The sequence below is a fragment of the Tarenaya hassleriana genome, unplaced genomic scaffold (genome assembly GCF_000463585.1).
Source record: "Tarenaya hassleriana unplaced genomic scaffold, ASM46358v1 Cleome15, whole genome shotgun sequence".
NCBI classification, from domain to species: Eukaryota; Viridiplantae; Streptophyta; class Magnoliopsida; order Brassicales; family Cleomaceae; genus Tarenaya; species Tarenaya hassleriana.
In genome coordinates, this window is record NW_010964923.1 from 933,832 (window position 1) to 957,913 (window position 24,082).

The following is a 24,082-nucleotide window of genomic DNA, read 5'->3' on the forward strand; positions in this document are numbered from 1 at the left end:
AGAACCCACGACAATACAGTGAAAGTTCTAAAGAATGTGAGATATATTCCTGAGCTAAAAAGGAATCTAATCTCATTAGGTTCGCTGGATCTTCAAGGACTGACATACAAAGCACAAGGAGGTAAACTGAAAGTGATGAATGGCTCGCTAGTAATCATGGTTGGCATATTGGACAGAGGACTCTATATTCTAAAAGGAGAGACAGTTGTGGGAGCAGCCCACAGTGTTAGCACAAGCTCTGACGAGACAATTTTATGGCACAAGAGACTGGGACATATGAGTCCAAAAGGCATGGAACTCATAGTCAAGAAAGGTTACTTACAGAAGGCCAAGGTAGAAAAAATGGAATTCTGTGAAGTCTGTGTATTAGGTAAAACACACAGTCTTAGCTTTGGAACAACAAATCATTCCACAAAAGGGCATACTAGAATATGTCCATTCGGATCTTTGGGGATCATCCACAGTGACTCCATCATTGTCAGGGTCACAATATTTCCTCTCGATTATTGATGACTACTCAAGAAAGGTTTGGGTCTACTTTCTGAGAAACAAGAATGAGGCATTTGCAAGTTTTTCAAATTGGAAGACACCGATAGAAAATCAGACAGGCAAGAGACTAAAGTGTTTGCGGACAGACAATGGACTGGAATTTTGCAACAACCAGTTTAATGAATTTTGCCGAAACAACGGAATCGAGAGGCACATAACTTGCGTCTAAACCCCACAGCAAAATGGGATAGCTGAGCGCATGAACAGGACAATAATGGACAAGGTGAGATGTTTTCTAAGTGAAACTGGCTTGGAAGAAAAGTTTTGGGCAAAAGCAACAGCCACAGCAGTTCATTTGATCAACAAATCTCCATCAAGTGCACTGGACTTCCAAGTTCCTGAACAGGTATGGTCTGAGAAAAGACCAAGTTATCATTATCTTAGGAGATTTGGGTGTGTTGTATTTGTTCATGTAAAACAGAACAAACTGCAACCAAGAGCAACTAAAGGCATATTCATCGGCTATCCTAGAGGCATAAAAGGATACAAGGTCTCGTTACTAGACGAGGGTAAATGCCACATAAACAGAGATGTTATCTTCCGAGAAGACATGGTCTATAAGGACCTAAAGTCCGATGAAGAGTACAGAATTACCAGACAGATAGAAGATAATGATCAAGTCCCTGTCACCATACAAGTTAGGCTGGATTCAGGAGAAGAAGCATTAAGGGATACACTTCAAGGTGGAGCTAGTGAAGAAAACGAAGTTAGAACCCAGGAACAGAGGGATCAACCTTCAGAAGACTCATGTGAAGATAGTGATCATGAAAATTCAAGGGCTGATGACTCACAAAACCTGGAGGGTTATCAACTAGCACGGGATAGAGAAAGAAGACGGATACAGCCTCCAGTAAGGTACAAAACTAACACTAACAGTAGTAATGTTGTCTCTTTTGCGTTGAATATAGCTATAGGAATAGATTCTGAAGAACCAAGAAGCTATTCTGAAGCTCGAGAAAGCAAAGACTGGAAACTTTGGGAAGCAGCTATGCAGGAAGAAATGGACTCACTGCACAAGAATGAAACCTGAAAACTGGTATCTAAACCAAACAAACAGAGGGTGATAGGTTGTAAGTGGGTCTACAAAAGGAAGCAAGGTACTCCAGGGGTTGAGAAACCACGGTTCAAAGCTTAGTTGGTTGCAAAAGGATATTCTCAACGAGAAAGAATTGATTACCAGGAGATTTTCTCCCCGGTAGTGAAACATGTGTCAATACGGGTTTTGTTGTCACTTGTGGTGTCATTAGACATGGAGCTTGAACAGTTGGACGTAAAGACAACCTTCCTACATGGAAAACTCGAAAAAAAGATTTATATGTCACAACCAGAAGGCTTCATAAGCGAGGGGAACGAGAACAGAGTATGCAGGTTAGAAAGATCACTCTATGGGCTTCGACAATCCCCTCGACAGTGGAACAAAAGGTTTGATGATTTTATGAACAAGATTGGCTTTAACAGAAGTCAATTTGATTCATGTGTCTACTACAAAACATCAAAAGGTGGAGCTCAGGTCTACTTATTGCTTTGTGTAGATGATATGTTAGTTGCATCACAGGACAAAGCAGAAGTTGACAGACTAAAGGGATTGCTGGAAGAGCTTGGTATTGATCAAGGTTCGGTGGAGATCCATTGTGATTCACAGTCAGCAATTTGTTTAGCCAAGAACAATGTTTTTCATGAAAGAACGAAGCATATAGACGTGAGACATCACTTCATAAGGGAGGTTATCACGCAAGGAAGATTAAAGGTAGTGAAGATATCAACTGAAGTAAACCCAGCAAATATATTCACAAAAACAGTCCCAGTACTTAAGTTTAAGCAAGCTCTGAGCTTGCTTATGCTGTCAAGCTCCTAATGACAGCGGACGTTAACCAGGACTCGTGAGCCAAAAGGCATTAAAGGAGGGACAAGCCTAAGAGCAAGGGAGAAATCTCGTCAAATGTGGATTTTGATGGGGCTGAAGATTGCCTAAGATTTCTCAGACTTGAGTACAAGAGATGAAGGAGAAAGGGAAGTCTCTAACTGATAAAGAAGGTTTGGATCAAATTAAGGAATGATTGAAACGCAGCGTATACATTCAAAGGGCAATTCAGTCATTCACCGCGGCTTATTCTTGATTCTGCAAGAGCTCGAATCTGGGTATAAAGGTTGGTAAAGGAGCTCAGTCTTCGGCACTTCTTGTTTTTCAAGTTTTTCCTCTTGTACTCAAAACACTCTGTAATTCTTGCTCAAGAGATAGTGATTTTGGCTCGTGACTGACGCAGTCCTGGTTCAAACGTAGGAAGATCACAAGGATTCTCTGAACTCATTAATCTCTGCCTTGTTTCAATTTCGTTCATACAAGTGTACGTAAGTTGATAATCGTGAGAGTTTTCTGGTAAATTTCATTCGAGAAATTGCGGATCAACGTATAACAGTCGGAACTCGGAAGTATCTAAAGATGGAGTTGGTGGTGGAGTAGGAGGGGATGTGATTAGAGGTTGTCCACTCCCATTTCTCTCTTCCAAATTTGAAAATAAAGTCGTTCCTTGCTTGTCCTCTTGTAAATTTCTATATCGCTCTCTCTATATATATATGTATGCATGTATATATATATATATATATATATGTGTGTGTGTGTGGCATTTGAATCTCAATTTTGATAATTAAAAACTATACCCTTTTCATAAATATGCAAATAAGATATAAGACACTTTTTGGCTAGTGTTTAAAGATGCATGTTTCTTACAATAAATATTGTAGGAACATTGTAGCATAGAATGCATCCCCAAACTAAGATCGTTCTAATTTTCATAAATCTTTTATGTAACGTTGAAATTTATTTTAATATTTTTTGTTACATAGTTAAAAATAACATAAAAAAAACAAAAAAAAAATCCCATCATCAATATTATATACATTTTACTAGGTTTCGAGGGAGATACATTCCATCTAAAACCAATTGAACTCATTGTTTTAGATTATTTGATAAAATAAGATTGTTTTTCAAACTCAGTAGAGTTACTCGGTTAGAATTGTATCAAACAATTAAAATAACGGTTTTAGAATTTTTTCAAAAAAATGTTTATTTTGAAATGTACGGTTTGAATTGAGAGGAATTTCTTGCAATAAATTGAGAATCATTTTTTGTCACTTGTATTTGTTAAATTATTTCACTTTTTCGGAATGGATTTGAATCAAAGATATCTAGAATTTGGGTAAATTGTCAAAGGGTCATTTTTTTACATAAGTTATGGTGAATTGACATGGAGACGACTAGTTGCACATCCGCTACCTGTAAACGCAGTGGTTGTGATTTTCGTCGATTGTAACTAATTAATTAATTGATTAGTTGAACCGTAGTTACTCGCAATCGTAACTAAACTTGTGTGTTTTAATCATAACTTTTGACCCGTGTTTTTGTAACAATTTCCATCATGTGGACAAAAAAACTAAAATACTTTTATTAAAAATTATAAAAACACTAATATATATATATATATATATATATATATATATATATATATATGATTTTGTTTAGTATTAGGATCTGATATTACTTTTTAATATTATATTTTAATTAAAAAAATATAATAGTATTATGTGATTATATAATTTTTAGGTTTAATAATAATTATTTTTAATCATTTTTATAAGAAAAATATTTTTTACTTAACAAATAAATTAAATTGAGATATGTATATTTAAATTTTTTTAATTATTATAAATTTAGTGAATATTTTTTTTATCAAACGATAAGCAAAATTTAATTATAACTATTATAAAAAAATACTTTAAAATAATATTTTTTGATAATTTATATCAAAAAACAGTCACAACCTCAATACTCACATGCAAGTCAACGGTAACTTATCAACCATTTATTACTAATCATTTATAATCGCTATAACGTTCTAAAAACGCCGGCCACCACCCATAATTACAGCCGTAGCGTTATAATCAGTAGGGTCCATAATGTTTTTTTTTTGTTATGGATGATTGTGGTTTGTTGTCAAGTCGGAAATCTTGTGATTTGTTTATGGATTATGGATTATTAATAGTTCTTGACTATAAAATAATAATAAAATATAATTTATTAAACTTGTAATATACGCAAGCAACATTGGTTTGACCAAAACACAAAACATTTAAAAATATAAAAAGAAATTCTATGATGTAATTAATTTAAAACCTATAGAAAAAAATCAATATGTTCATATACAAACAAAGGTTTAAAAATATATATATTTGAAAACTTCTACCATTTCTAAAATGTAAACTTATATATATATATATGATGTAATATGGTTAAGAAATTCAAAACTCCCGTCATTTTAAAAAGTTTAATTGGAACCAAGATATAAAAGTTCATCATTTGGTTCAAATATATATACATATATATATATATATTTAGGCACATATATTTATAAGTATAGAGATGTAAAACTTTGGTTTAGAAAAGAAGGTTAGAAAAAACAAAAAAAATTAACGGGCCTCAAGCCCGGCCCGAGACCCGACAGGCCCGGCCCGACCAGCCCGTAGCCCATTTGGTCCGAGGCCCAAAAACCCGAAATTTAATGAGCCTACATTTTTAGGCCCATGTCCTTATAATTTTCGGGTGGACTCGGACCGGGTTTCGGGCTCCGGACTTAATTGACATCCCTAGGTAGAATTATGATCACATTCATTTCCATTCCAAATGGTTGACCTTTGACAAAGCCAACCCTAAACGCGTAAAGAAAGACTTGCAACTACTATATATACATACATCCATATATACGTATATAAAGAATCGAAATCGAAATCGAAATCATATTATTACAAAGATGAGATCCATTCTGTTCTATATTTCGATAATATTCGCCGTGTTCCTATTCATGAACAATCCAATGATCGTGGCTTCCTCGCCGGACCACCACCGGAGTTATGTTCCTCATCGTAAGTCCATCCACGTCGTGTCTCGCCGGAGTTTCAAACGTCCTTGCCGGTTTCCACCGCCGGCCGGCCGCCGTCTCCGTTGAAGATCCGACGAGATTTGTCTTTTGTGACGGAATACTGATTCAAGTCCATTGGAACCGCATCAAGAACTCTTCGATCACGTCGTATTATAATATAAGAAATGTTATGTTTTTATTATTTTCAATATATCAAGTTTGTTTTTATACATGTTACAGAGAAAAAAATAAATAAATTGTTTCATATAATTAATGATTATATTATATGCATACACATATTGAAGATATACATAGGTAGAGAAGGCGAGAGAGAGAGAGACGATCTGTAATTTAGATCGAACGGTTTAAAACTAATCACAAATTTTATTTTTGTTATTAGATCACGGAATTTAGATCGACCCAAAATCACGATCTTAATAATATCGCTTTCACATGTGATTCGGCTCGAAATTGGGAAACAATCTTTTCATGGCAAATTTAACAGTTTTTGTAATTGGAATCATGGTTACATCCAATTAATTAGCCTTTAAATATCAAATAAACAAATATTTAGTTAATGGAATTGTAAAGGTTTTATAATATTCATTCCTTTGTAAAATTTAGTTAACACTAAACTTCATGAACACAGTAGATTAATTACTTGAATTTACTGTCTAAGAGGGAAAAAAAAAGGGAAAAACGGCTTTAGATTTAAGAGAAACCGACATTAAAAAAATTGAATTTGAATTTTTATTTTTATTTGGTAAATATAGCTTGGCCAATAAACCAAAGTTAACTATAATTATAAAAAAAAAAATTGCGTGATGAAGATAGTGTTGTAAATCTGCTGGAACTCTATCCATATCAAGTTTCTTAATCCTTGAGCAATTAGCCATTAAATATGTAATTAATTTGTGATTTTGTATTTATCTTAATTTCCACTTGAGCTCAAATAAGCAAATATCTAGGTAATGAAATTCTAAAGGTTTTATATTATAACTCACAACATTCATTCCTTAATTGTTCTTGGAAGACATAGCATGTAAATCAAAGTTAACTATAATTATAAAAAAAATTGTGTGAGAAGATAATGTTGTAAAGCTACGATCGAACTCTAGCCATATCAGGTTTCTTAATCGTTGAGCAATTAGGAGTCTTAATCAAAATTAGTTTCCTAATTGTAATATCCTCCACGTACGTTTCCTTCCTTAAACCCTAAAATCCAAATCCTGGTCAAATCAGGCAAAAGCCTCTTATAAATAAGACCACACACCCCTCGATCGAAACCGTCGAGAATCTCTTTTCTTCTTCTCAAACTCACGTTCACTGTCTGCTCTGAGGATTTTCGAATTGTGTTCTGAGATTTTTCACGTCAAAGATGAAGACGGATCAGACATTGAAGAGTTCGATCTACGTCATCTTCTGCTGGTGCTTCGCCGCCTGCGGAGGCCTCATGTTCGGTTACGACATCGGCATCTCAGGTACTGGTTTCTTCAGTTATTGTACACTGCTTTTGTTTCTGTTTACTTTCCACGCAAGTAACCGAAACCCTAATCGCAGGAGGAGTGACGGCGATGAATGACTTCCTGGTAAAGTTCTTCCCGAGGGTGTACGAGAGGAAGATGCATGCGAAGGAGAACAACTACTGCAAATTCGACGACCAGTTGCTTCAGCTGTTCACTTCCTCTCTGTATCTTGCTGCGGTCGTTGCCAGCTTCGGAGCGTCCAAGTGTTGCTCCAAGTTCGGCCGGAGACTCACCATTCTCTTAGCTTCCATCTTCTTCCTCATCGGAGCCGCTCTCAGTGCCTCCGCTCAGTCCCTCTGGATGCTCATCTTCGGCCGTATCTTCCTCGGATTTGGCGTCGGATTCGGCAACGAGGTCTAACCCTTGATTCCCTCCTTTTGAATCTTCGATCGATGATCTTTTTGTGTATTCACTGATTCAGATTCTTGATCTTTTATGTATATGCGACAGTCGGTTCCGCTGTTCCTGTCGGAGGTTGCTCCTGTGAAGAGACGTGGATCGGTGAACATCATGTTTCAGCTCTTCATCACCATCGGCATCCTGATCGCCAATCTTGTCAACTACGGCACCTCGTTCCTTCACCCTCACGGATGGAGAGTCTCCCTCGGTGTGGCTGCTTTACCGGCGGTCCTTCTCTTCGTCGGATCGTTCGTAATCCCGGAGACACCAACGAGCCTCGTCCAACGAGGCCACGAGTCCAAGGGCCGTGAGGCTCTCAAGAAGATTAGGGGAGTGGAGGAAGTGAACGAGGAGTTTGAGGAGATCAAAGAGGCGTGCGAGAAGGCGGAGAGAGCGAAGGGATCGTTCTGGGAGATGGCGAAGAAGCGTTCGAACTGGCCTCCGCTAGTAATCGGAGTGATGCTTCAGGTGTTTCAGCAGTTCACAGGCATCAACTCCATCATGTTCTACGCTCCTGTCCTATTTCAGACAGTTGGAATGAAGAGCGGAGCTTCTCTCTACTCTTCTGTAATAACCGGCGCTTTCAACGTCCTCGCCACTCTCCTCGCTATCTTCGCCGTCGACAAGGCCGGCCGCCGGTTCTTGCTCCTCGCCGCCTGCGTCATCATGTTCATCTCGCAGGTAAATATTTGTTCAGATACCTAATTTACATGTAAAGATCTGTATTTTTCCACGATTCTGGCCGCATCACACGTAAAGATCCATACTTTTTCACGATTCAGTGGACATAACACGTAAAGATCCATGCTTTTTCAAGATCCCAATCGCATCACGTAAAGGTGGAGACTTTATATATTGATCGTTCTATTGAACAACTGGGCATGCAGGTGACAATAGGGGGCCTGCTGCTGGGATACTTGAAGGAGGCGAACACGCTGACAGTGGGGATGGGGATAGTGGTGGTGGTGTTGGTGTGTATGTTCGTGATAGCGTTCGCATGGTCGTGGGGCCCGATGGGATGGCTGATTCCGAGCGAGACCTTTCCGCTGGAGATGAGGACCGAAGGCTACGCATGCGCGGTCAGCACCAACATGGTCTGCACCTTCATCATCGCTCAGGCTTTTCTCTCTATGCTCTGTCGCATGAGAGCTTTCATCTTCTTCTTCTTCGCCGCCTGGATCCTCCTCATGGCTCTCTTCGTCTTCTTCCTCTTGCCCGAGACCAAGAACGTCCCCATCGACGCCATGGTCGACCGTGTCTGGAAGCTTCATCCTGTCTGGGCCAAGTTCATGGACGATGACGATGAAGCCGCCCGCAAGACGGCAGCTGCCGTCGAACAAGTCTGATCATCGACATCTTCTATGTCTTGTTCGAACTCGTAGTTAGTTAGTTTCATTCCAGTAGAAACCCTACTTTCGTTATTTTTGTTAGGTTTTATTATGGTTTCGAGTCTTTTGGATATTATCTTTTTTAAAGTTTTAGATTGGAATTAATTATCAGACGTTAATTAGGGTTTTTTTTTTCTCTTTCCTCCCTTTATTGTGAAATTCGATATCTTTTAAACATAATTAACAAAACTCGGACCAAAAGTTTTGATGAAATATGGATCCAAGACTTAATTATTCTAAGGGGAAATCCCGAATTGGTTAAGTATTAAACTCTTTAATTTCAAGATTGGGGTATTAATCTCTGAAATATCCATAATGGTATCTATAATTCTTACCGATTCAAACTTCACCTCCTAAAAAAATATATCTTCTACCCAAAAAAATAAATTTGTACTCTTTTAAAAAAAAGAACACAAACTAATTTCGTTTTATCAATTTATTTATCTATGCTATAATAATAAATTCTAAAAAAAAATCGAAGGTCCATTCACATACACAAAAAACAAAACAAAATTCCATAGATTTTTTTTTTTAATACGATCTGTTATAATAATTGAGTTTGTGTGTTCATCAATCATCAGAGCGAAGCGTATATACCAGAACATTCTCTAAACCCATTGCTCATATAAATGGAGGAGAGCAAGACAACGCATTAGTGGGTTGAGTTTGGTTCCTCTGGTCTGTTTCCGCTAGCTGGTGAAAAAATGTCGGGTCCTCAGTGCTGCGAAAACCCACCAACCCTGAATCCGAAATCCGGGTCGGGTCGTGTCGAGAAGCTCGGTGGCCTCGATGCATACGTCATTGGCTCGCCCGATTCGACCCGCGCGATTCTTCTCGTATCTGATGTTTTCGGTAATTTCCCGCATCTTCTTCAGATCGCTTCTTTCAACCCTGCTGCAGTTTTTCTATGTTCTTGCCCGGAAATTACTTTGCCCTTGTCATATGATTTCTCGTGATTGGTTTGTCAATTCGGTACTAGTTGCAATAGGGTTTATCGATTTCGGAGTTTTGTTCGTCTTTCACGTATAAAGTTGAGTTGCTTTTTTGGGAATCAATGGTGGAGAAATCGATTAGTGTTATTAGGTTAGTCTTAATTCCTGAGTTTTTCTTTATGCTACATTGAGAATTAGGTTCAGTGAGATGTGTTAGAATCTTGTCCTGCTTCAGTTTGATTCTATTGCTTCACATTATTCTCTCTTTTGGCCTCATTTGTTGACCATTTGGTTGTTTTGTTGAACTATTGTTTCCACAGGATATGAAGCTCCAAACTTGAGGTACTACGAGCTCTTATCCGCTTGATTCGGTCATTAGATTGTGTTTTGTCATCTTGTTTCTCGTTAAAGTCGGAAACTTTTGCTTTGATTAACTCGAAAAGGATGAATTTTGGCTGCAGACTTTGGTTCTCGTCTCTTATGGGCTTGTAACATCAGGCAACTGATGTATTCATGATCGATCATTTCTGTAATATATAGTTATCTACGTACAAATAAACATGAGTTTGGTTTTAGATTCGTTGCGTCTAACTACGTTTGTGCGGTTTTTATTGGCTATCTGATGATCTTGAAGGTCAAAGAACAAAAAATCTGACTCCTATAACAGCCAGTGGTGTGTAAAATTATAACAGATGATATTTGCCTCGTATCATGGTGTGTGGAAATATCTCGAGATTCTCCCTTAGGGTAATCTACAGAGGGAAACCGAATCTCAGCTTCTTCTGTAAAGATTTCGCCGTATTTGATATTTTACGTTCTTCCTGGTTTTAGTTTTTACGGGACATGGTGAAATTCGTAAATTATTTCTGTTGAATGGCTTCAAATAGTTGTAGAATGCGTTTATTAAGCCACCTTCATGCTTTTCGTTTCCTAAAAAATTGTTGGGACTCCTAGATTCATTCACTAGAAGCTTATCGTAGTTTCACCGTATCTGTGCTCTGTGGTCGATTGACTGTATAGATTTACTTTACTGACAATTGATCCCGGTTTTCTCCTGCTCTCAAAGGAAACTTGCGGATAAGGTTGCAGAATCTGGATTCTATGTGGTGGTTCCTGATTATTTCTATGGAGATCCTTATGATCCCAAGAATCAGGACCGGCCTATCGCTGTCTGGATAAAAGACCATGGAGCAGTATGTTCCTTTTCCTTTCTCTAACCAGTGATTCTGTTTGCAGTTGTCTTCTAGCTTTTGTTCTTAACACTTACTGCAAGATGCATTGTCTGAGTGGACTATATGAGGTTTAGGTGCTTTTTTATTGTAATGTGGATTGGTATTTCATCCAATGGAATGCACGAAAGGATCAAACTTTTGGTTATAAAAACCCGAACCCTCAAAAGCACGTGAAGACTCTTGCTAACATTCGTTGTTTGACAAATTTGGTTAATTTGATCGTATAGGATAAGGGATTTGAGCAATCAAAGCCAGTAGTTGAAGCCTTGAAGAGCAAAGGCATAACTTCTATTGGAGCAGCAGGGATGTGTTGGGGCGGTGAGTTGGTTACTCGCTCTCATCTTGTCTCTTTTAAGGACATATCTCCCCAAACCATGTTTTCTGTAAAGTTTATGTCCAAAAGCCAATTTTTATGAGCTGCCATTTGGAAATTTCTAATACATTTTTTTTGCTCTTTCCTCACGGGTCTTAATTTCAGCAAAAGTCGTGGTGGAACTGGCTAAAGACGCGCTTATTCAAGCGGGCGTTTTTCTGCATCCCTCTTTTGTCACGGTTGATGATGTCAAGGGTAAGAGCTTCCTCACTTTGAAATCTAATCTTTGCTGTCCCGACTCACGTATAAACCGGGACAGCTTTTTTCATGCCTTGCCTCATTCTCCATCATTTAGAATCATACCAGTCTATGGGATCAGAGAGAGACGATTTTGAAAAAAAAAGAGAAATCTTCATGCACTGTAAAATAGCTATTACTGTGTCTATGCCATGGTTCTTATTGCACAAGAAAGAGAGTTTTCCATAGTCTACTTCACTTTGTCTTCCTCTTCTGAAGTGGAAGACGGTTTGTGTCTGAGGATTCGGATTTTTTCCCCCCTTTTATAATGCTCTGATTATAATCTAGCTGGACGATTCTTGCAGGAGTTAAGGTTCCACTTGCTGTATTAGGAGCCGAGATTGATCACATGTCGCCTCCCGAACTCCTGAAGCAATTTGAAGAAGTCCTTGCTTCTAAACCCGAGGTTCGGCTTCTCCTCTTCTTCTATGGTTCTGATTCTCGTATCGTTTTGTTTTATCAAAAGCCGAAAAGACAGTAACATCCTTAAGAAATTCCTGCAACTTAGCTGTGTGCACCGATGCACGATCCAATAATAATTTTTTATGTTATTGGAAACGTGAAACCGGCTGAAACAACGGGTGTAGGTGAAGAGCTGCGTGAAGATATTCCCGAAAACCACGCACGGTTGGACGGTTAGGTACAGCACCGATGATCCGTCTGCTGTTAAAGCGGCAGAAGAAGCTCACAAGGACATGCTGGATTGGTTTGTCACCCACCTCTGACGAGCTTATGGCAAGTCTGTGAAATCTGAAACATGCTGTTCATGTCCTTGTTCATGTAATGAATAACATGCAGAAACAAGCAAGGTTAGTGTTTTGGCATCGGACTTGTTCTGTATTTGTGGTTCTGATGCTATAATAAGAAAAAAAAAAACATGTTTTTTTTTTCTTACATCTCCATCTGGGCTGGAAGACAGATTTCACATCTCTGATCTGAATCGGATTTGTAAGTCAAGGCCGCCAAAGAACAGAAACGATCGAAATCGGACTATTAAAAAGCAAGTGAGAACAGAGAGCCAATAGCCTTTTAGGACAAAAAGCTGAAGACTTTTCCACAAAAGACTCTGTCTTTGACGCTTTTGGCCCTAACGATTACGAGGGCTTACGACAATGTCGTTGTTGTTGTGGATACTCTAGAAAAAGGGGCGTCTTTTCTTGATGACAAAAATGGGTCTTTTCTTGTTCAAAATTCACAAGAACGAGAGAGAGAATGGTGAAGGAAAATAAGGGTGGGCCTCAGAAATTGAACCGAACTAAATTGAAAAATACGGTATTTTTTTTTATCTCAACCGTTCTAAATTATCGAACGGTATTATTTTTAAAAAATCGAATTTTCTGAAACCCAAGCGAACCGAATCAATTTTTAAAAAATCCCGAAAAATCGAAATTTTTTTAAAAAAATCTATTTTTTAATAAAAACCGAAATCGAACCTAATATAAAAACCGAATGATATCTATTTTTGTAAAATCGAAAAAGTTGAACCGATACATTCTCATCCCAAATCCGAACCGAGTCTATACAAGGCGTGCAGGCCCTTCACCACTTAGTTATCAGATTGTATTATTGTTTTTGGTCTTGTGGCTTTTGCATTTATGAAAAAGTCAAACACTTTCCCACAATTCATTCTTCCATTTGTAATGACAATGGATTATACTTCTGGTAGTGGAACATTCTACAATAATTCAAAAAAAAAAAGCTTTCAATTTCGGTAGACGCCGTATGATGCAAGGTGGGTGATAATAAACATTAAAGAATTTATATTATAATTCATGGTGGTATTTTTTTTCTCCTTGTGTACAGAAGAATGGTGCCAAGAGTCAGGCTTTCTTCAAACAATCATGAAGAAAATTCTTTGCTTTTCTTTTATTTTAAATTTATCTTTTTTTCCCCTCTCGCTTTCTTTCCCTCGGACTTGTGCCACCCTTACATAAACTGGGGAAGACAGGAGAGAAAAGCACTGAGCAAGAACAACAAGTTCAACGATCCCCTGTTGCTGTCTCTGATCGGCGAAGAACAATGTCTGGTCCTCAGTGCTGCGAAAACCCACCGACCCTCGACCCGAATTCCGGGTTGGGTCGTGTCGAGAAATTCGGTGGCCTTGACACCTACATCACCGGCTCCCCCAATTCGAATCGCGGGATCCTTCTCGTTTCTGATATTTTCGGTGATTTTTCTCTTCATCTTCTCTCCTGGTTCATCAATTTTCTCGGTTCTGTTCGCTTCTTTCTCTGAAATTTCGGTTCTTTTGTTCCAAGGCTACAGATTTTGATCTGGGTTTGTTTGTTTGATCATAAAGTTGATTTCTTTTTCTTCAAGTAGCGAAGGAAGATCATGTTTTAGCGAAGATGTATTCGTTGTTTAGTTGATCTTTCATTGCTATTATATTACCTGACCTTTTTTTTACCATTTCCCCTAATTTGTTCTACAGGATATCAAGCTCCAAATCTGAGGTACTATGACTTCTTCCATGATTGATTCTGCTCTGTGATGGTATTTTGTAGTTTTGTGACTTTAAAGTTTGAAACTTTTTTCGTGGGTCAAAACGAATGAATGAATTCTATTATGCAAGAGGATCTATCTCCTCAAAAGGGGCTATCTAGCTGCACTATTCCTTCCTTGTTTCTTAGAGGTTGTGATGAATCTTTTGCATAATATGTCCTCATCTGCGTATAATTAAGTTTGACACTGATTACCAACTCATTGTCTCTAACTGCGATGGCTGCAATTCTATTGGTAAACCCATAACCTCATATCTCGGGTTCTCGATGTTCTCTTGGTCTGCTAGTTTTTTGCACGAGTTTGTCAGATTGCTGTTCTGCAACTGTCTGGTCATGAGTGTTTTCTGTGCTCTGCATCTTGGATCTATTCTATTGGCTGAAAATCGGTAACTCTACTGGAAACTCATACTTGGTTACTTCCGCTGTCAAAGGAAACTTGCAGACAAGGTTGCGGCCGCTGGATTCTATGTGGTGGTTCCCGACTTCTTCTATGGAGATCCCTATAATGGTGTGGAGGATTATGGGCCTATTGCTGTCTGGCTGAAAAACCATGGACCGGTCAGTTGCTCTTCCTTATACGTTCTGCCTGTTTTGTGTTTCTGTTCACATTTGTCTTGTAGAGTAAAACTTTTATCCTCAAGCTTTGCTATAAGATCATATTTTGCAAAATCTCTTTTACACCAAAGTGTTCTGTCTGGTTGTGTTCCTGTACCATTAACTGCAGATTCTGCATCCTGTCTAGTAGGATTACTTAGGGTTTTGGCGCTGTTTCATCTTATTATTGTTCCATCGTTTGGTAGACTCTTCTTCTGATTTAGTTCGATTTATCTTGCAGTTAAAGGGATTTGAGGACTCGAAGCCCGTGATTGAAGCCTTAAAGTGTAAAGGCATAACGGCCATAGGAGCAGCCGGGATGTGCTGGGGCGGTGAGTTGCTCTTCTCATTCTTTACACTTTTTGCTTTTAGATACAGGGGAAAGTGTCCAATACAATTGATTTTTCTCTGCCCTTTTGCACTTCAATCTCAGCTAAAGTCGTGGTGGAACTGGATAAAACTGAACTTATTCAAGCAGGCGTTTTTCTTCACCCTTCCTTCGTCACGGTTGATGATATCAAAGGTAAGAGATTCAATGCCTTGACCTATCTAATTCTTGCCATTCATCATTCACTCATAAACCAGGACAACATTTTTCGTGTCTTTTCTCGTTCTTTAACATTTAAGTTTATACAATCCAGTAGGTCAAGAAGCTAACCTTAAAAAAAGAAACAGAGAATATGTTTTCTCATTCCTTTGTCTGGACAGCCATCATTCTACATAATCACAACAAGTTCTTTAGGTCTCTACCCCCTATTTCAATAAAGAGGATATATGTTAAAACAGATACATACAAATGAATTTATGAACAACTAGGCATCTGCTTATGGCTATATTCGCTTGGTTAGTAAGAACAACTGCTATTTCTTCCATTGCTTTTTTCTTCCTCTACCGATATGGAAGTGGGTTGGCACGATGGCATCCAAACATTCGAGTTTTTTTTCCTTTATCATGATAATTCACGTCATGATCGCAGATGTGAAGGTTCCACTTGCTATATTAGGAGCCGAGTTAGATCACGTCTCCCCTCCCGCACTCCTGAAGCAATTCGAAGAAGTCTTAGCTTCTAAACCCGAGGTAGGCTACTCGTCTCTGATTCTCTTAGTAACTTCCATTTGGTATTCTCCCTGGGAAATGGTAAGATGGACATCATGTCTATACTGCAGGTCAAGAGCTATGTGAAGATATTCCCGGGAGTATCGCATGGTTGGAGCGTTAGGTACGATACCAACGATCCAGCAGCGGTTAAAGCTGCGGAAGAATCTCACAAGGAAATGCTTGACTGGTTCATCACCTATGTCAAATGAGAGAAAGCTTGGACCCCGGTACTTACGTATAGTTCATCTGAAAGAATAAGTTTCAGACACAGAATAAGACTCTTGCTTCATGTTTTGTGAGAATGTCATGTCAGAAGCTGGACATATACGTATGTATCTTTGTTTTGAGGTATTTGTATCGCTTGTGTACGTGTTTATGATTATATATGGAAAGTGATTTGCAGTATTATTCGAAATTTCAAGTACACAAACAAAAAACCCTCCTCCTGGACTGGACTGGACTAACCTTTCTCTCCGGTTTTTGAGGAGTTAAAAGAGTTATTGAGAGACGAATACACGAAAGACTTGGCAAAGTATACTTGGATCTTGGATGTTCTTGTCTTGTAAGAAGTGTATGTTTTGTCAGAGAGAAAGTGTTGTTTAGAACAGTTTGTGAAGCAATACATCACCTCTGTGTCTGTGCATTCTCCTGATTCACGTTTTCTAACTTTTTCAGGTGGATCTTAGAATGGGAGTCAGTATGTTTCTGATTCTCTGTATCTTATCTTCTAGAAACAAGCTCTGATTCGTTCCTTGTCTTATTTAAAAATTTCAAGATTTGTCTTTGCCAAATTTTTAAATAAAAAAAGATTGAGCAGATTGCTGACAGGGAAAAGAAAAAAGAAAAGAAAAGGAAGATATGATTTTGGAGATCCATGGGCAATGCAAAACCTACCCTCTGAAGCCATTATATAAACTGAGTCTGTCACCGAGAAGAAGAGCAAGAGCAAAAGCAAAAGTAGTCAAGTGTGATTCTTATCTCCAAGAACAAGAACAGCAATGGCGATGATGGGCCCTCAGTGCTGCCAAAACCCGCCCGTTAAGATCCCGAATGCCGGGTCGGGTCACGTCGAGAAGCTCGGTGGCCTTGACGCCTATGTCACTGGCTCCCCTGATTCCAAGTTCGCCATTCTTCTCGCCTCTGATGCTTTCGGTAATCTTTTTGCATCTGATTCTTGTTGTCCATTTGGTTTCAGAGTGTAAAGTATGAAGCTTGACCCGGTTGTTTGCTTGAGCTTTCAGTAACTCAGGAAGATCTTGATTCCTTTCTATAATGTCCTGTCTTCTTTCGTGTTTTCTTTCTGAAATCTTTATCCGTATTCTTTCTGCAGGATTTGAAGCTCCAAACTTGAGGTACTATTCACCTTGCCTGATTGATCCCACATCTCAGGCTTTCATTGTCTCTTTCTGTCTGATAACGGCTATTGCTTAGCCTAAGCAACTAATCTTGCTTTTGCATTTGCATTTGCATTCGAACAAGAGTTTTTGAATTTGATTCTGCAGTTTTTGACTGTAAGGTTTTAAGTTTCCTGCAAACTGATGCTGGCTTTCTTCTTCTTATGCAAGGAAACTCGCTGACAAGGTTGCAGCCGCTGGGTTCTATGTGGTGGTTCCTGACTTCTTCCATGGAGATTCCTACACGCCCGAGAATCAGGATCGACCTCTTCCTGTCTGGATCAAGGATCATGGACCAGTTAGTTGCTTGTCCTGACAAAATCTTTCAGATCAAGTCTCTTTTGTTCTCAAAGTTTTCTTTTGGATTGACCTTTCATTCTCATGGTTTTCTGCAAGATTCATTTTCAAAATCTCTGTAATGCACCGCTGTATTGTTTCGGTTCTTCTAGATTCTAACTGAGCTTTGATATCATAGGAGAAGGGATTTGAGTACTCAAAGCCAGTTATTGAGGCTTTGAAGAGCAAAGGCATAGACGCCATTGGAGCAACAGGGGTCTGCTTCGGTGGTAAATTCCAGTTGTTCTTTTGGTTCTGACACCGAAAAAAAAACAGATCTTTCGGAAATTATTTGCATTCCGCACGTTCACTTTATCTTATCCGATGCTGTCTTAATAAGATCTCGAGATTGTTTCGTCTTATCCCCTTTTTCGTCATATCATCAGCAAAGGTTGTGGTGGAACTGGCAAAACGCCAGCTTATTCAATCAGCTGTTTTGCTTCATCCTTCTCTCGTCTCTGTCGACGATATCAAGGGTAAGATCCAACCTTTGGACCGACCCTCTTACTTCAATAACAAGAATCAGTTTACACACACAGATCCAGCCTTGAGATTTGATCTTTTTCACAAAGCAAAACTGTAATAAAGTTTGAAATTATCCGCAGAGGTCAAGACTCCAATTGCTGTGCTAGGGGCTGAGATTGATGGCACGACCCCACCTGAGCTCGTGAAGAAATTTTCAGAAGCTCTGGCTTCCAAACCCGATGTAAATACACTTCCTCTCTTTCTGCCCTGATCCTGTTTAACGTGTTCGTTGTCAGACTGAAATTAGAAACAGAACATTCGAGGGTTTCAGCTTGCAAAAATCGCAAAAAAACGGATGGATCATATATGTGTTTTTGTGTGCAGGTGAAGAGCTACGTGAAGATATACCCAAATGTGGAGCATGGATGGAGCGTTAGGTACGAAGAGAGTGATGCAGAAGCGGTTAAAGCTGCTGAAGAGGCTCATAAGGACATGCTGGAGTGGTCTTTGATCCATGTCAAGTGAAAGATCAGAGTTTGGATCTTTCATTTTGGTGTGTGTGTGTATGTATGTATCATTCTTTGTATGAATGGTATATATGTGTATACATATCCAGAAAACTATCAAATCTATCAGACCCATGAGCTGTGATGTCTTGTCTGAATGTCAGTCCTATGCAATCTTGTATGAAAGGTTTGTGTTTTATTAATGCTTGTAATGCTTGTGATGGTTGTGTTTATGTATGATGTAATAAAATCATGGGTCATGTCATGTGCTTCGAAGAGTATTGTTAGAATGCATGCTTCTATATTGATATGTATTACATGTATATACACACATACATATACACAGACCCCTTCTATGCAGCTTTTGTCTCCGACCACAACTCCTTCCCATAAATCTGGAGAACCATGCAGACTTAGTTCTATTCTTTTTGCGAATTCAGATTCGCCCATTTCTTTCTGTTGTCTCTCTGATCCTCGGGACCTCTTGTTTGTCGAATTCCTGCATTTTTTGAGGTAATTTTTCTTCCTTCTTCGTTCATCGTCCGATAATCCATTTTATCTCCGGTAAAACCTAATTGATGGTGTTAATCATACCGCTTGAATCGCTTTAATCGGGTTTTTCTTTGTTCGATTTGTTCTTGTTTCTTTTATTTGAATTGATGATCGGAACTTCAAAGATCCAGTCTCGTAGATTTTTGTCTCCAGCTTGTCCGAGATGGGGATTTCTGGTTACAATTAGGGTTCTTCTGTTCTTAGCTTATCGTTGAGATCAGCGAATTGTTCTGTCTCCAATCAATGAAATGCGCTGCTAGATAAACCCAGAAAGCTAATCGTTTCGGTTTTCGAGAATCTGACAAAATTTTCTCAGGAACCCGGAGTTGTGTTTCATTGATACATTGAGCCTGTCTTGTTCTATCAACTTTCTCTCCTTGCAATGACCAATGCGTCATGTTTGGGATCTGGGGAAGATTGTTCACTGTAATTTTGCGTAAATTGACCACAAAGGTTGGCCCTTTTGTTTTCCTTTTTAAGGATTTGTTCGGAGAACTGCAATAGAGAAGCTTAGAAGAAGTTCCTTCATCTTTCTCAAACATGGCAATGGATCAGCATGGGGAAACCATGAAGAATCAAATAGAAGCACTTCTGCGTGTTATAAGTGTGGCACGTACTTACCGAGAAGACAAAGTTCCAAATCAGATTGAAGAGGTCAAATTTTCACAGTTTCATTTCATGCCTTGACCAGAAATTTCAAACATGTTTTTTGCTGTTGTTCCTATATTGTCTGATTCGCTCTTTGGATTCAAATTCTTTGTTTGGAAAATGATCAGGGTCTCTATCTCGGATCCATAGGAGCAGCTAACAACCGGAATATATTGAAAAGCTTCAACATTACGCACATCTTAACTGTCGCCGGCTCATTGAGACCGTCCCACCCGAACGACTTTGTGTATAAGATTGTTCCAGGTATACATTATATGTTCCATGGCAGTGCCCTGAAGATTTTTCTGTGATCTGCTAAACAAAATATTTAACTACTTGATGAATTCGAGGCATTGCCTTCACTTCTATTCCGTGCTCGTTTCTTGCTCTGCTAATTGTTTTCTTTTTACGAAACCATTCTGACAGTGTTGAGTAATTGGTTCAATCTTTTGTTTTGAGCCCTTTAGGATGTCTAAGTATTTTTCTTGCCTGCTTGAATGTGATAGTTGTGGACAAGGAAGACACAAATTTAGCACAATATTTTGACGATTGCGCTGGTTTCATTGATGAAGCGAAGAAACAAGGCGGTGGTGTGCTTGTTCACTGCTTTGTTGGACGATCACGGAGGTCATCTCTCACGACCCTTCTTGTTTCTTTCTTAGTGGCTCATCGAAAAAGATTCGACATTTTCTGGCATGCCAAACAGCTGAACAGAATCAGAATTTATAAGGGTTCATTGTAGATAAACGGATTTAGGATCTTGCAATAATGCACTTTCTGAATGATAAAGCTTCCTATTTTTTTCTGTCATGCAGTGTCACTGTTGTTGTTGCTTACCTGATGAAAAAACACGGTATGACCTTATCCCAAGCGTTGCAACACGTCAAGAGCAAAAGGCCGGTGGCGTCTCCTAACGCCGGTTTCATTAAGCAATTGGAAGAGCTTGAAAAACTTCTACTAGGTATGCCTTCTTGAATCTTCACCCCCTGTTTCCTGTTTCATCAAGACAGAACCACTCGGCATCCTATGATGTCTAATTCCGGAAATGCTCTTGGGGTTTATACTAAGCTCTTCCCTGATTGATGGCTGTGAAGGAAAAGGGTAACCATATGCATATGGTTTTGAGTTTTAGACTTAGCCGAGGACTTTGGATCTTTCCTGACTTATGCAGGGAAGCAATAAGTGGTGATTTGGCTTTGGGGGCAGGCCTGAAGAGCTTGTGGTTTCAGACAGAAGCTTCTCATTGTGGCGTCATGTTGTATAAAGACCCAAGAAGATATACTAATCACTTGAACCCGAAAGAGCAATACTTGAAGAAGTTGGTGTGCTTATGAATCTGACCAGTGACTGATATTTCTCTGTAAATTCTTAATGTGCTCTGTCAAATAGAAACAAACCAAAGATCTCTCTGTATTTTCTTGTACAAAAGGGTCTTGAAAGTTGAAACGAGTGCATGTGTTTTGTTGTTTGTCTCTGTTCCTTCATCTGGGGTCTCCCGAATACACATATAAATAATGGGGAAATATTAGAAATGATAATAAAATACGAGGGTCGTATTGCAATTTACTTCCTTTGGGTTGTCGCTGTAACTCTAAAACCCTAGGCTCGGAAACGAAAAACCCTCTCCGTCTTCGTTCTCTTCACTGTGGAAGGTTTGCAGGTTGATCGGTTAGAATCATGTTGAAGATTCAAACGCCGAAGACAGGCAAAGGCAAAAGAGAAGTCGAGAAGCGCGCGCCTAAGCTTGTAATTTCCGTTTTTGTTCATCCATGTGTTTTTCGAGGAATTTTTCAGAGGTTAAGAAGAGTTTATCTTGCTCAAGCTGCAATTTTTTTACGATTCCTGTAGTTTTCTGCTCTAATCGGTTCTTGGGTTTACTTGTGATCGCTCGAATTTACATTTCTGGGGAAAATTTTACCGAGAAAGCGAGATTATTGCTAGAAAGCTACAAAATTGGACCTGTCTAAGTCTCCTAATGACCGAAATATTTTTTCCAATTTACAGGTTGAAACTGGGAAGAAGACGTTGATACTTCATGGGACGAAGACAAGTGCTACGCTTAATGCCGTAATGATGGAACTGTACCATCTGAAGAAGGGAGGTGCTGTGAAATACTCGAGGAAGAATGAGAATATCAGGCCCTTTGAGGCAGGAGGCGAAACCTCGTTGGAGTTCTTCTCCCAGAAAACAGATTGCAGTATCTTCGTGGTAATGTTTTGTTCTTGCCTTATACATGATTGTTACTTGTCTAAGATATAGGTTCTGTTCGTGCAATAGACAGTTGTTGTTTTCTAGTTATGAAGTTGTTATGTAAATATAAAATAGATATTAACTATTCTCATAGAAGTTTCATAATTCTAGACCCATTTTAGGACAACTCTCTGGATTTGTAGAGCTCATGATCCTTTGAATTCAATGCTTCCAGGCATCGGTGGAAATCTTATAATTAATTTGTGAAGATTTTGGTTATGCTTGTTTTTTTGTTTGGTGCAAATTAAGGTTTGTGATTTTTTTTTGACATCTCGAGCTTGGTTTATCGGGTGGATTCTTAGAAACCAGTCCCAAATGTTGTTATTGGCTAACTCGAGGTTCTGTTAAATTGACAATAGAGATTGTTTGGAAATTAATTTGCTTTACTCTGGTTTCTTGCATTGCATTGTCCAGACATCTGGAAAGTTGTCTTTTTGCAGTATGGTTCTCACTCGAAGAAACGGCCCGACAATCTTGTGCTTGGGAGAATGTACGATCACCATATCTACGATTTTATCGAAGTTGAGGTAGAGAACTTTAAGTCCTTGCAATCTTTTGCTTACGAGAAGAAAATAGCTCCTCATGAAGGATCAAAGCCTTTCATTTGCTTTATGGGAGAAGGATTTGAGAACGTACAAGAACTGAAACATCTGAAAGAAGTCTTGCTAGATCTATTCCGAGGAGAGGTAAGTAAATTTCTTCATATGCCGTATCCTTTTGTTTTCTATTCGAAACCTCCTCTCCTAGACTTGAGCCCTGCTTTTTCAGCTAATATTGTAATTTCATTGCTTGCTGAAAGTGGAGTCATTTCACCTTTGAGGAATGAACCCAAGCATCAATGTATCTTCTTTATAGCGTAATATTAAAAAAGTATGGAACTTGTTTGTTTGCAGGTTGCGGAGAATCTAAACCTGGCCGGAATTGACCGTGCCTACGTATGTACAGCTGTATCCCAAAACAAGGTTTTCCTTACTCATTGTGCAATGAGGCTTAAAAAGTCGGGCACCATTGTGCCTAGAATGGAACTTGTCGAGGTTGGTCCATCCATGGACTTGGTTATCCGACGCCATCGTCTTCCTAATGAAAGCCTAATGAAAGAAGCCATGAAAACTGCTAAAGATAAGCCCAAGAAGAAGGTTTACTACTCTTTCCTCCTTTTTCCCCATAGTTCAAGAATCCAATGACCAAGCATTCTCTGTTTATACTTGTTTAGGAGAAAAACGTGAGTCAAGATGCAGTGCAAGGGAAGATCGGGAAGATTTATATTCCTGATCAGAAGGTAAGAGGAATTATTACACAAAGTTTTTCCCTCTTATAGGCCAAAGCACATACACACATCCAGTTTTTTCGGGTTTTTTCTTTAAACTGACACTCAGTTCTACTGCTCTCCGGCTTCTCATATGTTCAGCTTGGAGAAATGGTATTGCCTAACAAAGCCAAAGGAGTGAAGAGAGAAAGGCGAGAGGCCAAGCAGAAGCAGAGGGAAGAAGGTGGGCACGCTTCGAAAAAACGGAAAGACTCGGAGTAATGTACAAAACAACAATAACAATTCGAGGTAGTTGCTTCATCAATCTACTTCTGTCTTCTTAGGCCTCGAGGCTACATCACAGGCATCAACTGTTCTTCTCTTCCATGTGGGTCAGTTTCACTTTCCATCTGGCTGTTCAAAAACTCCAGTTGGACATGGAGGAAGGAAGATGTAGGATAGGATTCATTTTTGGATTCACATCTTCTTCTTCTTCCTTTTTTTTTTTTTTTGTAATGTTTAGTATAAGCATATGTTTCACTCTTTGAGGAAAGTGTTGACTTAGATGCTGTCTTTGTCTCAACCCTTGTCTACTTGAAGTGAAGACCACAGCTTTTGTTCAGTTATTGCCTAAATGCGTTACATGGACTACTTGTATATGGGCCAACACTTATATGGGCTTGTTCTTTGAAAAAATCGTTTTAAGCCCAATGGGGACTGAATTTGTCTAAAAACTATGGCTAAAGTAACATGAACAATATTATAGTAGATATAACATGTTTGGGCTTTAGTGTTCTTCAGTCAAAATAGGGATTATTATGACACTTCATTATATGGTAAACAGAAAACTTGTAATTAGGAAATTTTTAGATTTAAATTTCTTATGTGTATATATCTTGGAAATAGATTGTATATGATAATACAGATATGTAAAAAGCAGAAT

At 38.8% G+C, this 24,082-nt stretch overlaps 6 protein-coding genes across 8 annotated transcripts; all 6 read left to right on the forward strand.

The window, feature by feature from the left end:
• Positions 1–6,767: 6,767 nt before the first annotated feature.
• LOC104808663 (sugar transport protein 8-like) lies at positions 6,768–8,819 on the forward strand. Its single transcript, XM_010534397.2, has 4 exons — positions 6,768–6,943; positions 7,023–7,342; positions 7,439–8,068; positions 8,275–8,819. Exons 1-4 carry the CDS (start codon positions 6,841–6,843, stop codon positions 8,731–8,733), a joined length of 1,512 nt encoding a protein of 503 aa, XP_010532699.1. The 5' UTR covers positions 6,768–6,840; the 3' UTR covers positions 8,734–8,819.
• Positions 8,820–9,350: 531 nt separating this feature from the next.
• On the forward strand, positions 9,351–12,443 carry LOC104808664 (endo-1,3;1,4-beta-D-glucanase-like). The gene is made up of 7 exons (XM_010534399.1): positions 9,351–9,627; positions 10,028–10,049; positions 10,774–10,900; positions 11,167–11,257; positions 11,418–11,507; positions 11,855–11,955; positions 12,137–12,443. The coding sequence occupies exons 1-7, from the start codon at positions 9,480–9,482 to the stop codon at positions 12,272–12,274; spliced, it is 717 nt and encodes a 238-aa protein (XP_010532701.1). The 5' UTR covers positions 9,351–9,479; the 3' UTR covers positions 12,275–12,443.
• A 980-nt stretch (positions 12,444–13,423) lies between these two features.
• LOC104808665 (endo-1,3;1,4-beta-D-glucanase-like) lies at positions 13,424–16,150 on the forward strand. Its single transcript, XM_010534400.1, has 7 exons — positions 13,424–13,716; positions 13,981–14,002; positions 14,482–14,608; positions 14,886–14,976; positions 15,078–15,167; positions 15,621–15,721; positions 15,811–16,150. Exons 1-7 carry the CDS (start codon positions 13,569–13,571, stop codon positions 15,949–15,951), a joined length of 720 nt encoding a protein of 239 aa, XP_010532702.1. The 5' UTR covers positions 13,424–13,568; the 3' UTR covers positions 15,952–16,150.
• A 464-nt stretch (positions 16,151–16,614) lies between these two features.
• LOC104808668 (endo-1,3;1,4-beta-D-glucanase-like) lies at positions 16,615–18,712 on the forward strand. The gene is made up of 7 exons (XM_010534405.2): positions 16,615–16,894; positions 17,073–17,094; positions 17,308–17,434; positions 17,612–17,702; positions 17,859–17,948; positions 18,078–18,178; positions 18,322–18,712. The coding sequence occupies exons 1-7, from the start codon at positions 16,741–16,743 to the stop codon at positions 18,460–18,462; spliced, it is 726 nt and encodes a 241-aa protein (XP_010532707.1). The 5' UTR covers positions 16,615–16,740; the 3' UTR covers positions 18,463–18,712.
• A 91-nt stretch (positions 18,713–18,803) lies between these two features.
• On the forward strand, positions 18,804–21,111 carry LOC104808667 (dual specificity protein phosphatase 1). Of its 2 annotated transcripts, none has more exons than XM_010534403.2 (6): positions 18,804–18,956; positions 19,476–19,649; positions 19,772–19,907; positions 20,150–20,270; positions 20,459–20,604; positions 20,815–21,111. In XM_010534403.2, exons 2-6 carry the CDS (start codon positions 19,536–19,538, stop codon positions 20,823–20,825), a joined length of 528 nt encoding a protein of 175 aa, XP_010532705.1. In that variant the 5' UTR covers positions 18,804–18,956; positions 19,476–19,535; the 3' UTR covers positions 20,826–21,111. The 2 variants fall into 2 exon arrangements, with proteins under 2 accessions (XP_010532705.1, XP_010532706.1); XM_010534404.2 differs by having other exon boundaries at positions 20,216–20,270.
• Positions 21,112–21,187: 76 nt separating this feature from the next.
• Positions 21,188–23,761, forward strand: LOC104808666 (ribosome production factor 2 homolog). 2 transcript variants are annotated; one of them, XM_010534401.1, is made up of 6 exons: positions 21,188–21,389; positions 21,648–21,851; positions 22,334–22,579; positions 22,787–23,029; positions 23,107–23,172; positions 23,302–23,761. In XM_010534401.1, the coding sequence occupies exons 1-6, from the start codon at positions 21,321–21,323 to the stop codon at positions 23,419–23,421; spliced, it is 948 nt and encodes a 315-aa protein (XP_010532703.1). In that variant the 5' UTR covers positions 21,188–21,320; the 3' UTR covers positions 23,422–23,761. The 2 variants fall into 2 exon arrangements, with proteins under 2 accessions (XP_010532703.1, XP_010532704.1); XM_010534402.2 differs by having other exon boundaries at positions 21,348–21,439.
• Positions 23,762–24,082: the final 321 nt, after the last annotated feature.

Excerpts from the sequence above, each read along its gene's own strand:
- LOC104808663 (XM_010534397.2), top strand. The coding sequence starts at position 6,841 with ATGAAGACGGATCAGACATTGAAGAGTTCGATCTACGTCATCTTCTGC. Across the intron at positions 6,944-7,022 it reads TTACGACATCGGCATCTCAG|GAGGAGTGACGGCGATGAAT; the intron begins GTACTGGTTTCT and ends CCCTAATCGCAG. Across the intron at positions 8,069-8,274 it reads TCATCATGTTCATCTCGCAG|GTGACAATAGGGGGCCTGCT; the intron begins GTAAATATTTGT and ends CTGGGCATGCAG.
- LOC104808664 (XM_010534399.1), top strand. The coding sequence starts at position 9,480 with ATGTCGGGTCCTCAGTGCTGCGAAAACCCACCAACCCTGAATCCGAAA. Across the intron at positions 10,901-11,166 it reads GGATAAAAGACCATGGAGCA|GATAAGGGATTTGAGCAATC; the intron begins GTATGTTCCTTT and ends TTGATCGTATAG. Across the intron at positions 11,258-11,417 it reads AGCAGGGATGTGTTGGGGCG|CAAAAGTCGTGGTGGAACTG; the intron begins GTGAGTTGGTTA and ends TCTTAATTTCAG.
- LOC104808665 (XM_010534400.1), top strand. The coding sequence starts at position 13,569 with ATGTCTGGTCCTCAGTGCTGCGAAAACCCACCGACCCTCGACCCGAAT. Across the intron at positions 14,977-15,077 it reads AGCCGGGATGTGCTGGGGCG|CTAAAGTCGTGGTGGAACTG; the intron begins GTGAGTTGCTCT and ends CTTCAATCTCAG. Across the intron at positions 15,722-15,810 it reads TCTTAGCTTCTAAACCCGAG|GTCAAGAGCTATGTGAAGAT; the intron begins GTAGGCTACTCG and ends TCTATACTGCAG.
- LOC104808668 (XM_010534405.2), top strand. The coding sequence starts at position 16,741 with ATGGCGATGATGGGCCCTCAGTGCTGCCAAAACCCGCCCGTTAAGATC. Across the intron at positions 17,095-17,307 it reads TTTGAAGCTCCAAACTTGAG|GAAACTCGCTGACAAGGTTG; the intron begins GTACTATTCACC and ends TTCTTATGCAAG. Across the intron at positions 17,949-18,077 it reads CTCTGTCGACGATATCAAGG|AGGTCAAGACTCCAATTGCT; the intron begins GTAAGATCCAAC and ends AATTATCCGCAG.
- LOC104808667 (XM_010534403.2), top strand. The coding sequence starts at position 19,536 with ATGGCAATGGATCAGCATGGGGAAACCATGAAGAATCAAATAGAAGCA. Across the intron at positions 19,650-19,771 it reads TTCCAAATCAGATTGAAGAG|GGTCTCTATCTCGGATCCAT; the intron begins GTCAAATTTTCA and ends GAAAATGATCAG. Across the intron at positions 20,271-20,458 it reads TTTGTTGGACGATCACGGAG|TGTCACTGTTGTTGTTGCTT; the intron begins GTCATCTCTCAC and ends TCTGTCATGCAG.
- LOC104808666 (XM_010534401.1), top strand. The coding sequence starts at position 21,321 with ATGTTGAAGATTCAAACGCCGAAGACAGGCAAAGGCAAAAGAGAAGTC. Across the intron at positions 21,390-21,647 it reads AGAAGCGCGCGCCTAAGCTT|GTTGAAACTGGGAAGAAGAC; the intron begins GTAATTTCCGTT and ends TCCAATTTACAG. Across the intron at positions 21,852-22,333 it reads CAGATTGCAGTATCTTCGTG|TATGGTTCTCACTCGAAGAA; the intron begins GTAATGTTTTGT and ends GTCTTTTTGCAG.